General features: G+C 38.4%; 1 protein-coding gene across 1 annotated transcript; it reads left to right on the forward strand.

Moving 5' to 3' along the window:
* Positions 1-1,238: 1,238 nt before the first annotated feature.
* kiss1ra (KISS1 receptor a) lies at positions 1,239-15,548 on the forward strand. The gene is made up of 5 exons (XM_082172708.1): positions 1,239-1,930; positions 2,786-2,910; positions 5,721-5,856; positions 9,636-9,874; positions 12,494-15,548. The coding sequence occupies exons 1-5, from the start codon at positions 1,705-1,707 to the stop codon at positions 12,866-12,868; spliced, it is 1,101 nt and encodes a 366-aa protein (XP_082028834.1). The 5' UTR covers positions 1,239-1,704; the 3' UTR covers positions 12,869-15,548.
* The last annotated feature ends 730 nt before the right edge of the window (positions 15,549-16,278 follow it).

Here is a 16,278-nt window from a genome sequence, read left to right on the forward strand (position 1 = left end):
TACTGGCGGAAACTGCAATGGGTTGAATTGGAACGTCCTAAGCCCTTGATCACTTGGAATCAGCTATGGAGTTGATTTATTATTAATTTGTTTTTCCCTTTAAGAATTTGTTTAATGCAGCATCCAAATGTATATAGGTGTGTTTGGGTTGTTTTATATTAAAAAAAAATTCTATATATAAGAAGTTCGCAAGTGCGTGTCTAAAAGTGGACTGGGATGCAGCCTGAGTTGGTGACTGGTGACTGTGACAGAGCAAGGCATCTAACCCCCAATCACTCCCCGGGCACCACATCAAGAATGGTTGCCCACAGCTCTGGGTGTGTTTGTCCACAGTTTGCAGTGTGTGTGTGTGTTCACTACTCCTAATGTGTGTGCACTAACTTGGATGGGTTAAATGCAGAGGACAAATTCAGAGTATGGGTTACCATGGCCTTCATATGTCACTTTCACTTTAATATATTGAGCTACAACATTTTATGACTTTGTGATTATGATTTTTTGGATTAGTAAGTATTCAAGTTCCAGCAATTTAACCTTGCAGTCTCGCTCAAAAGGATCTATGCAGTGTTCCTGTAATCCTTACAGTTAAATGACAGTCTAATGGTATGATTAACTGCATTGCCATATATAAGGGTGAATGTTATAGGAAATATCTGCCATCTAAATGATGCAACGGACTAATTCGATTTGAGAGAACCTTGTAATAATTATTTTTTTACATACTCTAATACGTCGAACAACAGCACTTGCTTGTGTAATATTGGTTTAATATTTTAATAAAAATATAAAAATGAATGATGAACTTTTTTCCAAACAAAAACAATTCTGATTATAATAAGCACTTTCTTTCATGTATTAAATGGGTGCAATTCTAAGCACTGTAAGGGGGTCAAAGAACGCTTGTTGAATTTGACTGAATCTGAGCAGTCAGACCATGATTGTGGGCTTATTCTCACAGAACTTAGGTCTGATTGAATTGCTTGTTCATAGTCTGAATTTGGTTCGATTTGCACCAAAAGTGCATGTATACCAATTTGGAAGGAGGAAAAACTTTCATGAGCTCAACAAAGGAGATCCTACATGGCAATTTGCCATGGTGCGGAGTGCACAGTCCCAAGAAGCGGTTATTGCGTGTTTCCATGATGTGGCTAATAATTTCTAGGGAAGAATTATGTGTTGTCATAGAACAAATTGTACCACATTGATCTCTTTGATTGCACAGGGTTGCGTATCTTTAGGCTATGTTTGTATTGCAGGGTAAATACTATTTATATTTTACTCTCTCTGCACATAGAGCAGTGGAATGAGAGCGAGAGAGAAGGAGAGACCTAAAATTGTTGCTAGGCGACCTGACATCAGTTCTTCATTTTACAATCACTCTGTTGCCCACGTGTGTTCAAGCTGTGTATAAAGCCAATGGGAGCGAAACCACTCTGTCTTTGAGTGGATACTGCTCGCAGGGATACTTTTTTAAAGAGCTGAAGAGAAGTCGGACAAATTACGGGGATCATCTCCCTCAAATATCCGTCTACCTACAAAACTCCCGCAGTGACTAGTATGAGGTTTATGAAAGTACAACGCCAGATTCAGACGGCTTTTTCTTAATATTTCTTGGATTAGTGGGGATGAGGATTTTGTCACTGCTGAAAAGAAGAAACTTTACTTTTTTCATCTTGTTTTAAGGTCTTTCTTAAGTCTAAAATCATGTTTCCTAGTGAAGACTGGAACTCAAGTGAGCTGTTGAACAGCTCCATTGGAAACTCCTCTATGGAGGATATTGAGGACGAGGAGCACCCCTTCCTGACGGATGCTTGGCTGGTGCCCCTCTTCTTCTCCCTCATCATGCTGGTGGGGCTGATCGGGAACTCACTGGTGATATATGTCATCTCCAAGCACAGACAAATGAGGACGGCCACTAACTTTTACATTGGTGAGTTTCAGCCAATTCCCTTTTATTCTGTACCACCTTTCACCAGCTTTTTTTTCTTTGCTTTGGAATAATATAGGGTATAATATTTGATCATTCTTGTTGTTTTTATGCTTTATTTCTTGTAAAAATGATGCTCAGACCTACTGTACTTTGAACTTCATTTTATATATAAGGAGCTATACATAAATTATTATTAATAATATTATTATCAAAAATTATTAAGTAATTCATAATATGATTTAGTACTCTATACAAGCACAGTGAGATGAATCTAATTTTACATAGGAATTGCTGTGACAGGAAACAAATTGAAGTTCAAACTCTTATTGACATTATATTTGTGGTAAATGATTCATTAGCCACAGGATGATGTGCTGTCATGTAACAAAGAATTATTGCATTATCTCAAGGAACACTGCAGAAGGACCTCTTGAGCAAGATTGTGAGGTTAGGAAATGCCTTAAAATTGTTGTAACTTGAATGACTTAATAATAATAAAAAAAGTCATAATCACTCAAAGTATATAATTATGTTATTTTAGTATTTGTAATTTTACTGTATTTGTACTTTTAATATTTTTTGCAGTGAAGTTTTTATCAATCATAGGATGACAGGCAGTCAGATTAACATCCATATTCAGTTTTGCTGAGAGAACTTTGTATTTCATTCAATGCACATATCCTTGCATGTTCCACCATTTCTGTCTCCAATTATTCTTAAGATTGTTTTAACTTCACAATATTTGAAGAACTGGTAGAATCCCTGAACCCCTTGGAGAACCCCATTGCACATTCAATTTTGCATACCTATTCAGATGAGACAGATCGTTCATTACACGTATATTTGATTCCTCAGCTAACTTGGCTGCCACAGACATCATTTTTCTGCTATGCTGCGTGCCGTTCACTGCTACTCTCTACCCCCTGCCTGGCTGGATATTTGGGGACTTCATGTGCAAATTTGTTGCTTTTCTCCAACAGGTAAGGAGATCACCTAAGGAAAAACAGAGTAGTGTTCAAAAACAAGATTCTTTTTTTTTCTTTTGTGTAGTGCAAATGTTTTTCTGCTGCATTGAGGACAATGGCCACACCGACAAAGCCACTGCAAGTACAAAGTAGGAGGAATAAATGTGTAAGATCAATGCTGAAAGGATTCTGCATTTCAATACGGTACCCGGCAGTGTCAACCAGCAATAAATGGATTTATACACTGATTAAGACAATAGTCCATATTTTTTATAGAAATTTAGTGTTGGGTAGTGAAGCCACAACGTGTTGTAGAGTTGGGGATGGCCAAAGATGGGCACATTGTGATGTAATTATTTGGCAATGAAATGAATTAACTTAAGTCGCATGACCAAATGTTCATGACCAAAATGTTTGTCTTGTCTTGTATAGAAATACTTTAGTTGTATACTGCAAAGTATCTTGCATATATTTTAATACAAATAAAAAATATATTCTTAGATTGAGTCTGTATAGAGAGATACAGTAGTTGCTTTGGTATGTGGGGTGTGTAGAGATTAATCATTGCACATTTTCTGATTTCCTCATCTTTTTCACAATCAATGTACCTCTCTGGACAAGCACATTCTGACTGTATGGCAGAGAGAATGCCGCTCCAGGAACTCTGATTAAAAAAAGAAAAAGAAAAAAGTCTAAAAAAAAACAACCTAGACTCATTTAAAAAATGTGCCTCTACCAAATTTTTTTTTTACCTTTACATTTACATTTATGCATTTGGCAGACGCTTTTATCCAAAGCGACTTACATTGCATTATCCTATACATTTATACATAGGTATGTGCAATCCCCTGGGATCGAACCCACTACCTTGCGTTGTTAACCACTGTTGTTGGGACCACTGAGCTACAGGAAAGCTTTACATACAATTCAATGCAGTGTCCAGCTAAAATGTCCACTAGTGGCAGTAAAACACCAACAACTTTGATTTATTATGATTGCATCACTTAACCAGCTCCATATACAGTATAAGGCTTTTCTGACATAATAAACTTTCTCGGTAGTCACAATAAAAGAGCTTGAAGAACCAAGCTAAAATTTAATGGTGGATTCTGCAAATGTTTTTTTTTTTTATCTTTTATTTTCTTTTGTTAATACTGTCGGTTAGGCTTAGGGAAGGGTTTTAGATTAGGTAACATATTTTTTAAACAAACATTAACCTTTTAGTACCACTCACAGGACATTTCATTTCCGAACTGCTGCGATACATACAACAACCAACATAATAATACTTTGCCAGACTTACGCTCATCTGTTTGCCCTTTTGGTGCTAATAACTGGACATTTAACTTTGAAATTGTTGCAAAATGTGGAAGAAACAGCATGACATAATTTTGCAGAAATGTCGTCACCACGTGCACGTTTTCTCAGTGGGGTTGGTTAAAAAAATAGGTAAAAGGAAACGACAGAAATGCGTCTATACTTTTTATAAAATTATTTGGCGCTAAAACTGCTGTGAACTATGTAACAGATGTGCTTTTAATGCAAGTCAACAACAATGGGTGAGCTAAATATTGTAATACTAGGCAATGGGGATGTGGGCTAAAAGTGCTGGCACCCCTAGTGTTTTGGAGTAACTAAAAGTAACAATTTTAGATTATAGCTTGGCAAGCGGTCTCATAAAGCAATACATAAAAGAGTAATCCTCTGCGAACCCAAACAGTTCCATTTATAACAGGCATACAGAATATACATCATAACAGAAAACCATCATTGAATAGAAATGCTCTGAGGAATATCAAGGTGTGTGTGTGTGTGTGTGTGTGTGTGTGTGTGTGTGTGTGTGTGTGTGTGTGTGTGTGTGTGTGTGTGTGTGTGTGTGTGTGTGTGTGTGTGTGTGTGTGTGTGTGTGTGTGTGTGTGTGTGTGTGTGTGTGTGTGTGTGTTTACATTTGGGTACACATGGAGGAAGAATTTATTTTTGTGTGGCATTTCAACAATATGATTCATCCCTCATTTCATGTAGAAGATGTGAGTCAATCTTTATTCACTGCTTCGTGAGAGACTGCATTGGCCAAAGGGAAAAGTAGGACACAGTATGTTTATAGAACCATTAAAAACATAAGAAAAGAAAAAAGAATAGGCAACAAAAGGGATGTCATCCCATTAAACATATGAATAGTTACTTGTTTCATCTATACTTTGAAGTAAATTCACTTAAGCAATGTTGCAGTGTAATTGAAAGTAAAAATTTATTTTACTGTCTGTACACGAAAATCTACTGAAAGTCTATGGTTAATTCACAAGTCTTAATTCTTAGTTGTATTTACATCCAGCTGTGGTTTTGGTCTTTCCTAGCCATGAAGCTTTTCGTGTCATAAACACAGGCTTCCTCTTTTATCCAGGCACCTTTTTTTTGTTTAATCATTAGATACCTTATACAAAAGATGATGGGATGGAACAGCTCTTTGTTCACACCTGTTGCATCAAAGAGCTAAGGGATAGTTAAGCTTGCATAAAACACTCAGCACAATGGTTGACTTTATTCTCTAGAGCCTCTCCTCCTACCTGATTCTTTTAATTTAAGATGAGCAATCAGGCCCTTCAGTTCAATTAATTCACCAGACAAAACTACAAATAAATGGGGCTGTTTTTTCTGTCTAGAATTAATATATTCTAAATTGAAAGCATTATGCGTTTTTGATGTGCTAGATTTTAGATTACTTAAATCCAATTTTTATGTTTACTCCAGCGCTCTGGGGCATGTTTGTCTTGCATGTACTGATAATGATATGAACACATGATAACAAAAGGTTTGGCAATGTGTAGGTGACCGTACAGGCGACGTGCATCACTCTTACAGCAATGAGTGGAGACCGTTGCTATGTGACTGTGTATCCTCTGAAATCCCTGCACCATCGGACCCCTCGTGTCGCAATGATTGTTAGCATCTGTATCTGGATCGGTAAGTCATTTAGTAGAATTATACACTATACACAAAATGTTGCTAGAATGTCATTAATATCAATAAAGGTGACACCATCCATACACTTATATAACAGACAGGCTGTATTCTCGCTATAACTGCAATAATTAGTCCACTTTATTAAATGTAAATACAACTTAATCTCCTCCCACAGTATCTGTTGTAAATTATCACATAAATAATTTCAAGTCATCCCACAGTGTAATAAATCTTTGAAAATTGGCTATATTACATGTGCTAGCATGCAACTGGTGGGATAGGCAGCATTCACAGAACATGTTTGTGTGAGGCTTAGTGCAAAATAATGGAAATGAAGGCAGCATTTCAAGCCGCATTTTAAAAATTCTTAGACAGAGTGTGATGTGCAAGCCGTTACAAGTCAAAAAATCTAGCCACGCAACTATCAAAGATGTCCATCTAGCGTATGTTTGCATTGGAAATCAATTAAAAAGCAGCACAATGGATCACAAAAACATGTTCTGTATGAAAATAGAATCTCTTTATTCTAGCCTTGATATCGTCTCAGTTACTGTTGTAAGCCTCGTTCCCTGAAGGAGGGAACGGAGACATTACATAGAAAAGACTGAAGTTATACAGTAGGATCTCACTTGGGAGCCCAATCACATTCAGGTGGTAACAAAAAAGCCAATGGACATTGGCGAGTGAGATTTGCATGGCAAGCCACTTAAAACCACCCCTCCTACTCCAAAACCTACTCCCCTTCCACCCTTACCTTGCACAGTGTCTGTGTGAGCAGGCTCACTGGGGGAAACGCATATTTGCATAGGCCCCGGGGCCAGCTGTGTGCCAGTGCATCCGTGCAGAGGGTCCCCTCGGTCAGGGAATAGAACAGCTGGCAATGGGAGGACTCTGGAGAGGCAAGTACCTACTCCATCTCGGCTGGACCAACTGGGGGTGGAGTCTCCACTCTCCCGGGAGCGTGAGAGCCGGTCAGCAGCATGATTGAGCTCGCCCGGAATGTAAATGGCACGGAGCGACCTGGGCCGCTACTGACTCCAGAGGAGATGGCGGGCGAGTTGGGACATCCGACGTGACCGTAGACCACCCTGATGGTTGACGTACGGCACTATGGCTGTGTTGTCTGTCCGGACCAGCATGTGCTTGCCCTGCAACAACGTCAAAACCAGCACAGGGCCAGCAGTACTGCTAGCAACTTGAGGCAGTTGATGTTCCCACTGCAGTCAAGATCCTGTCCAGGAGCGTCCGTTGCATACAGCGTCCAGACACGTTCTGGAGGCATCTGTTGTGACAACAACATGCCTGGACACTTGTTCTTAGGGCTTGTTCTCCGGCCCATAGAAAGGCAAGGACCGACCACGGGCTGAAAGCGTGGCGACAGACCGGTGTGATGGTCACCCGATGTGTGCCACAGCGCCACAAGTCCTGAAGCGATCTCATATGCATCAATCCGAGCGGCGTGACCATGGCTGAGGATGCCATGTGCCCCAGGAGCCTCTTAAATAGTTTCAGTGGAACCGCTGTTTTCCCCCTGATCAAATTCAGGCAGTTTAGCACTGACCGTGCACGCTCATTTGTGAGACAAGCTGTTATGTTGTGGGAGTCCAACTCCATAATGAGAAAAAATATAATCTGCATAGGGTAGAGTTTGCTCTTTTCCCAGTTGACCCTAAGCCCTAGATGGTTGAGGTGCTTGAGCACCAGGTCTCAGTGTTCGCACAACAAATCTCGAGAGTGAGCTAAAATGAGCCAGTCATCGAGATAGTTGAGAATGCGAACTCTCACTTCCCTTAGCGGGGCAAGGACAGGCTTCGCGACTTTTGTGAAGACGCAGGGGGACAGGGACAGCCCGAAGGGGAGGACCTTGTACGCCCTTGAAAGCAAACCAAAGGAATGGTCTGTGTTGAGGCAAAATTTATACATTTACGAGTCCTTCAGGTCGATCGCTGCAAACTAATCTCGAGAGCGAACGCATGTGAGGATGCGTTTTTGCGTCAACATCTTGTGAATTGCCCGATTCAAGACATGCATATCCAAGATTGGCTGTAACCCACTGCCTTTCTTGGGTACGATGAAGTATGTGCTGTAAAACCCCGACTTCATCTCTGCTGGAGGGTCTGGCTCTATTGTGTGCGTCCTTCGCCAGCTTGACCACAATCTCTGCACGCAGGAGAGGGTCATCCTTGTCTGCCACTAAGGTAAACAGGGCGCCGTTGAACCTGGGGGGACACCAGGCAACGTGAATCGCCTAGCCGAGTCTGATTATCTGAATGAGCCAACGAGACGGGCTGGGAAGCACTAGCCAGGCCCCCAGACACCATTCAAGTGGCACCAGTGGAACTACAGATGCACCCGCGAAGGGGCAGCTCCCAACCTGGGAGGCGTAACGTCCCGAAGTAGAGGAAGTGAGTGTGATGTGACTTACCTGGCTCCATAGTTCCCACAAGGAAGTGGCTGGAGACGTGTAAGGAGGCATTGCGTCCTTACAAACTCCTGCGCCATGAGGAGAGAAGAGGGGGATGAGATAAAGTAAACTGCTCTAAAAAAAAAAAAAAAGGTGGGTACCAGCGGCGGAACAGAATTATATATATTTTTTGATGAACAAAAGATTTACCATCTCATGGACAAGAGCAGATCCCTCATTCTCTGAGTCACCCGTCTCAGGGATGTTGTTTCGCCGAACGCTTTTGAGGGTGTAGCGACGGCTGAGACGGGGTTCGTTCCCACTATAATCCACAGATTACCCTGTGTATTAACCAAAGGGGTCCTCTGTGGAGCAGAGAAACTAGAACGGGGTTTAGCAGAGGGTACTCCACCACATTGCAATGGTCACGTTCCCGCAGTGAGAACATGAGTCATCAACGAACACCGCTTCAGCGAGCTTACGGCCCAGACATGTGAGACAGTGGCTGTCAGACAGGGCCACGAGCGCCTAGGGGTGTGATCACTACACACCACGTTTGCTCTTTATGGTGAAACACACGGCTGAGTTTGCTGTCTCTCTGACACAAAAAAGCGCTATATAAATGAAGGTGACAGAACATCTCCTCTCGTGAATGAAGGCAGATTGGCAGAGCACTGACAAACAACCACTCGGCTCCGAAGCAAAAAGCTGAATGAATGAGTTGCCAGCAAGCTTATTTACCTGTATGGCTTACCATGCAAATCTCACTCGCCAATGTCCATTGGCTTGTTTTGTTATCACTTAAAGATGATTGGGCTCCCAAGTGAGATCCCATAATGTCAGTCTTTTCGACATAATGTATATGTACTGTATATTAGTAAAATGTAACTATACAAATATATTTACAATACAGTATAAATATAAATAATTCATAAATATGTTTAAGTTTTTAAAGCTGTCCTTTATATTATATATACTTTTGCATTTATTATTTGTAGCATTGTAGTTTTGTAGATATATAAATTGCTGTCAATACGTAAAAAATTTGCGTTTCAGTGTAAAGATGCTAGAACCACAGGATTTGTATGGATTGGTTATCAAATTTATTTAACTCCTCATTACCATGTAAAACTGCTAAGTTTTGCATGTTCACACAAGGATACCAAATTAAAATCGATAAATTAACCAGAGATCCATCCACCTAAATGTAGCCCCACATCAAAAGAACAGTTGAGACAATACAGCTCAAAAATCTAACTTTATTTTTTACTGAAAAATTAATGTAGGCTAAAAGCTTCAACAAAAAGCTTCAAATTTAAAGACTGAAAATGAACGAGCATTTAAATTCTCATCTTACCCTCTCTTATGCAACAAGGTTCCTTCATTCTTTCCATACCAATCTTCCTGTACCAGAGGCTTGAGGACGGCTATTGGTATGGACCAAGAAAATACTGCATGGAGAGGTTTCCATCAAAGGCCACAGAGAAGGCTTTCATCCTCTATCAGTTCATAGCTGTGTATCTACTGCCTGTCATTACCATCTCCTTCTGTTATTCCTTCATGTTGAAGAGAGTGGGACAGGCCTCTGTGGAACCAGTGGATAACAGCCATCAGGTACGACACTCCACTGAATATATATAAAAGGCTGAACACTCTTTAATCTATAATTCAGGTGTGCTACGAGAGGTTGTGAAATATCTTTCTTTCTTTCTCTTCAACAGTAAAGACAAAGTAGTTGTAGTAGTAAACTTTTATTTGGTAAAATAAAAGTAATTTAAGGCCAAAATAAAAGACAGTGCCTTGCATAAATAAATAAATTACTGGAAATGCTACTTTTAAAGGTGCAGTGAGTGATTTCTGAGAAATGCTGTTGCAAGTGGATCTGACCGAGCACCACAACAAACTTGTAGCCAATCAGCAGTAGGGGGTGTATACACTCATGATGGGGGAGTAGAGAGAGAGAGAGAGAGAGAGAGAGAGAGGGAGATTTGAAGAAATACTGTAGAAAGTGAGATGGCTGAGAGACATTACAAAAGAGAAAAAGTCAGAGGAATATCACTGGAAAAAGAATGGTTATGATCAGGCAAGAGCTTTAGGACTCACATTAAAATTACAAAGCTTTTCAACGCTGGAGAGACAGGAAGCGGGAAGGCCTGAAAATGGATGCAAAGGTTGCATTGATTCTGCTCCATATGTGAGTAACATTGGTTTTTCTCTGTTTCACAGAACCAATATATGCAGTTGTAGTAATTTTAGCTATATTAACAGTCTGGTTACTATATCAACTAACAAACTTTTGCTTGCATATACTCTTGTGTACTGTATGTTAATTTGTTTTTCTTACTTGTTCATTCGTCATCTTCACTTTTCTTACATATTCTCTGTAGCAATGGGAAGTTTGGATCATTTTACTGACTCAGATCTTTGAGTCTCATTCAGCAAAATGAATGAATCTTTTTTTCAAGTCATTTTGTTCACTTCAGCAGAATATAATTGAAATGTGACATGTTAATAGCAAATGAAGGGAAGGGTGTGTTTGTTTGGGTTTATTTCAAATATCAACAGTGTTTCTCAGAAATCACTTAATGCACCTTTAATTCTTAATGAACTACATAACTATAAATATAGTGATAGAATTAATGAATGGTATTAAAATTAAATATTCTTAACAAAAAATGGAGTATTTAATCCTTACTTTTAATATTTTGTAAAGCTAATTTTCACAGCAAACACAGCATTCTCACAAGTCATCTGATAGGTGTGGTTCAGTTTCACATAGGCAGTGCCCGAAATCTATCATGACTTCACACGTTTTGTATGTAAAAGTTCCCAGTAAAGAAATTGGTTTCCAAAGCACCATAAACGTCATTTCTGAAGATAGATGAGACATAACCAGTCATATATTAAATAGCTTATTTTTTTACATAATCATAATGTTGAAATAAATAGACATTTATTAATAGACTTTGTCATTTTGTTTTATTGTTTTCACCAACTGCTGAGCCGATTGTTGTATGCTGCCTTCAAAAACATATTTGTGACAGGGTTTAGATTTGCACCTGTGCTTCCAATATTCAAGTAGTGCCACAAATGCTTCATAGAACTGAGATGTGCTGTATTTTGCACAGTCACCTTTTCCCTTTGATAAGAAAACCAGTCACTGAAAGTGAAAAAACACCTCACAGCATGATGCTGCTAAACACCAGACTTCACTGTAGATATAGTGACTCTTTGAGAAGGGGGTAGTGTTAGCTTTGCCACATATTTGCTTTGAATTTCAGCCTAAAAGCTCCTAAAAGCTCTATCTTGTCTGAGAAAAAAGACTTTTCCCCACATTACGGCTCTCACTCACTCAAAGTTCCTGAGTCACCATACTGCTTTTTGGCCTGCAGATGTTTAACATACATGTCTTAAAAAAATTTTTTTTTGAGGAATGAAACTCTGTAGTTGGTGTGTGGTTAGATGTGGCATTCGTCTCCATATAATTGAACCAGCAGTGGCCACTGTGGAATAACTTTTTTTCTAATTAATGTTTTTGTTTCTTATTATCTTCTTTGCCACTTTATCTTCACTTAAAATTCTTTGCAATGGTCTGTTCGGTCCATTTTCATAGTCGACAAATTCACAACATGTAATAATGAATAATGATTAAACTGTGGAACCTTTATCCAGAAAATGTGCAAGCTATTTTAGTAATTCAGAGGTCAAACTCAATTGTTTTTACAACAGAAATTGTGTTATATTTATTAGAACAGCAACAGTTTTTCATATTTATATTTTGCATGAATATAGGAAGGTCAGTGACAAATAAGGATATCAATAATATGGTGTAACCATCAGGTGAAAAGCAATAAAGAAAATGTCACTACACGTCTACACCTTAAATACACATTTTGATCTTTTCTTTTCAAATATTTTCAAACATATCTACATATTATTTATATGGTAAATATAATGAATTTTTGAACCATGAATGTTTTTTTGTGTTACTCTGTTTGATCTAAGTTGCCAAGCCTTCTTTTTAAAAATAAATAAATAATATGTCGTACAGTTATACCTAAATTTGTCTTTATATATAAAAGATAATAGATTCTTTGTTACATAACATTATGCAGATTATCCTTTAAAAATGTCACTGATCCATTATTTAAATTTTTTAATTTTTTTGTAAGTGAAAACACATATCAGACTCATTTCCCTTCTATAATCTTGTCAAAACATTGTTTGTTTCAGGTCCACCTGCTCTCAGAGAGAACTATCTCCATTAGGAGTAAGATTTCCAAAATGGTAGTGGTCATTGTTGTCCTCTTCACCATTTGTTGGGGTCCCATTCAGATCTTTGTCCTGTTCCAGTCTTTCTACCCCAACTTCAAGGCCAACTACACAACATATAAGATCAAGACGTGGGCTAACTGCATGTCCTATGCCAACTCTTCTATCAACCCTATTGTCTACGGTTTTATGGGTGCTAGCTTCCGCAAGTCTTTCAGGAAGACCTTCCCCTTCCTCTTCAGACACAAAGTGAGGGACAGCAGTGTCGCCTCCCGCACTGCCAATGCAGAAATAAAGTTTGTAGCAACGGAGGAAAGCAACACTGAGAGGAAATGAGAGCAAATGACATCTAAACCATGAATTCACATGCCAACTAGTTGCTGAAGCTCAGGCTTCCTCTGCATTAACAAGAGTAATATTCAGTTCACTGAGCTGTGAAAAAATATTTCAATGTGCTGCAAAAGGGCATTTAGAGAGCAAAGAAATGCAAAAGTGCACATTAATTATTACTGTTATAATTACAGCTGGAGTTAAATAGTATAATTTGATGTCTACATCCTTTGTGCAACCAACATCCAAAACAAAAGGTTCAATTCTTATTGGTGGCCCTGCTATGCTAAGAGAGCTTGCATTTTCCAAATTTGTGGATGTAAAGCAAATTTTACAGTGCGTAAGTTTGAGCATGGGGAGCCAAACGGATGTTCTGCCAGCGGAGATGTGTAGGAGCTTGCCTGAGAGGATGTTGACTAAATCAAACATGGCAACTGTTGACTCATCCATTGTGTTTGACATATACACGACACCTCCCTGTGCACACTTCCTCTCGAAACATCTACTCCAAACTGCTCTTCATGGGTTATATTTATATATTCTGAACATTTTACGGCATGGATCAACCTGAAGAGATGTACCAAGAACACTGACACTGGGGATTGGCAAACACGTGTGAACAGAATTGAGAACGACGGAATGATATCATTAATGTGATAATAAATGTAAAATTTTGATTTAAAACTAAAGGGCCGTTAACACAAAACTTGCGTTTAAAAACACGAGACGTCACGCAGCAAAATATTTTTTTTTAAATAAGGGGCCATTCCCACAGAATGCATTTTTGCGTTTAAAAAAGCGAGAACGAGGGCAGAGGAAAGAAAAAAACTGTGCAAGGTCTAGAGATCTTTAAAAAACTTTTTTTTTTAAGTTGAACATCTTTTAACTTGAATGCAGCGTTTATAGAATGCTGTGTCATGTGCAAGACACTAGTTGCAAGCGCAGCATTCAAACACATCCATCTTGTGCATGTTTACTAAGATAACAATGGAAAATAACTGCTTTCTGTGTGAACAGCCCCTATAGCCTAAAGTATACTTCAGCTGTCCGCCTTCCACGGCGTTCTGCGCACTTTCCGCATGAAGCCAAAATTTTGTGTCAGTGCAGATGGTGCGCATACAACAGCTTGAAAACAATGTCTACCGAACGCGTCTTACTGCCCTCACAGCCAAAGGAGTATACTTTGAAAGGCTCGTGCACTGAACTGTGCGTGAGATGGAGAGGAGCGCAGAAAATTAATAATACGTGGGCCATAAGTTATCTATAGGCTATATCTTCACACAGCATCTTAAAAAAGTGAAAAAGCAACAGGACGCAATGGTCAAAGATGTTCTTGTAAGAAGCCATTCACAAGGTCTCGAAACCTTAGTCCCGAAACAAGATTTCTCGAAGTCGAACTTGAGTGCCAAGTTTTTAGAAGGCTGTGTCATGTGCAAGATGTTACAAAATGGCAGACATGATCTCAACAGTAAAACATGGCCATATAGTGCATGTTTACAATGAAAAACAATTAACAAACGCATTCTGAGTGAAGTGGCCCTAACATTTCAGAGTACTGAATTTAAATAAATGGCATCCTCCAAGGGTTTCTAAATGTAACCATCATTTTGATGTAATAATTGAGGTGAAATGTTTCATTCATGTGCAAATGGCAATTCAACACATTTACAGGGTGATTTACTTACCATGCTTAGTGAGAAGGAATTCAAAGGGGAATTAAGTCTGATTTTGTGTGCTAGCGTATGCTATCGCAAAGCTTGCTTAATTACGTTTGTCCTTAGCAGAAATAGATGTCTTATCATTAGCATTTGTGAAATGTTTTGACAAGCAGAGCAAAGTAGCTAAAAGCTTTTCTTGAAGTGCTGTCATTTTAACCTTGGCATTAATAAATTATTCAGCATCTTTGAAGCATGGTCCTGTTAGCTCTATAAATGCCTTACTGAATTCATTTTTGCATTCAAATTTGACTGTACTTGAGTAGCCTTGTTTGTCTTCTTCCTGTCTTTTTATTTCCATATTTCTCATTAAGGATTTGTTTTATTTATTTATTTATTAGCCTACTGGGTATTGTAGGATACAGAAGAGAATAAATGGATATCTGTCAAAAATGTCCTGTCCATTTAAGAATCTTATAATCAATATCAGTGCATATACTGTCTGCATTGACAAATGTTTTTTTGTTTTTTTTTATATATCTATAAATGTATAATCAGAGTTTTCAAACTGAGATATGTATAGTATTTACCAATTGAATGTGGATTAGCATAAATAAATTAGCCAAATCTATTAATAATTTTTCAATTTGCTCCAGTGACATCAAGCAGATATTTGATATTCACTGCATAATGCATCTTTAATTGCCATGCAAACTGTATCGCTCAGAGAAACAGCAAGGCAAAATCAAGCAGTTGGACTGATGGACTAATAGCATGGAAATAACCCCATGATGCCACCTACACAAGCAGCCAATTATTATCTTGATCACTGGAAAAGGGGCAGAAAGTGCGTAATCAGTCTTGCCATTTCAAAGCGCTAAATAATCTGTCCACAACTTGGCCTAAGGTTAGTAAATGGAGCAGAAGCACTGCAATAGTTTCATTCACTTTAAAACAGTGAGATGCAATGAGTCACTCTATTCTATTCTATTCATTATATCACAAACCCAAATAAATTATTTATGTTTGTGTAGAGGAGACTGGGGGATGATTGTAACACTAGCTAATTTATTCAGAAAAGAATTAGCCCAAACCACTGATATTTAACCTCAAACATCTTCAAAATATCAGCAGCAGTTTCAAGTGTCAATTAAATTTATAATTTAATCATATCTGATACGATTAAACTAGAAGTAGGTTAAAGCCTGATGTTACATTCAAAACAGTCATGCTGTATAACTGACAGTGTCATAAATACAACAATCAATGAAAATCTTTATTAATATAATATAATATAATAAATGCTGTCAATGATATAATAACTTTTTTACAGTTTAATGCTTAAAAAATATTTAATGCAATTAACGCAGCATCTGTTTTTTCTGTCATCTTTTGGCTAGCATTATATTATATGACCACGCTCTTATTCATGCATATGATTTTAAACCATTCAAGTGTGACTAGACAAAAGAGAACGCACTGTCTTTGAATGCTCTTACTGTATGTCACACACAACGCACAGAAAGACGCGTGCCAGTATCGAGTTCTCTTTCGCGTTTGAACGAACAATAACACAGATTTATGCCGAAATGTCAGTTTTTTCGAGTATCCTCATAAGAGCAGTCTTAAATTAGTTAAATAAAGTCTTAAATGAGCGTAAAGAGATGTCAGAAAAGGAGGCGCGTGTGAGATCCGCATCATATGCAGAAGCAGCAGATCTTAAAGGGATAGTTCACTTTGAAATAAATTTTTGGTATGTTT

Source organism: Leuciscus leuciscus (genome assembly GCF_965113295.1).
Source record: "Leuciscus leuciscus genome assembly, chromosome: 6".
NCBI classification, from domain to species: Eukaryota; Metazoa; Chordata; class Actinopteri; order Cypriniformes; family Leuciscidae; genus Leuciscus; species Leuciscus leuciscus.

Coding starts and splice junctions, on each gene's coding strand:
- kiss1ra (XM_082172708.1), top strand. CDS start 1,705: ATGTTTCCTAGTGAAGACTGGAACTCAAGTGAGCTGTTGAACAGCTCC. Junction 2,911..5,720: donor TTGTTGCTTTTCTCCAACAG/GTAAGGAGATCA, acceptor GGCAATGTGTAG/GTGACCGTACAGGCGACGTG. Junction 9,875..12,493: donor CAGTGGATAACAGCCATCAG/GTACGACACTCC, acceptor TGTTTGTTTCAG/GTCCACCTGCTCTCAGAGAG.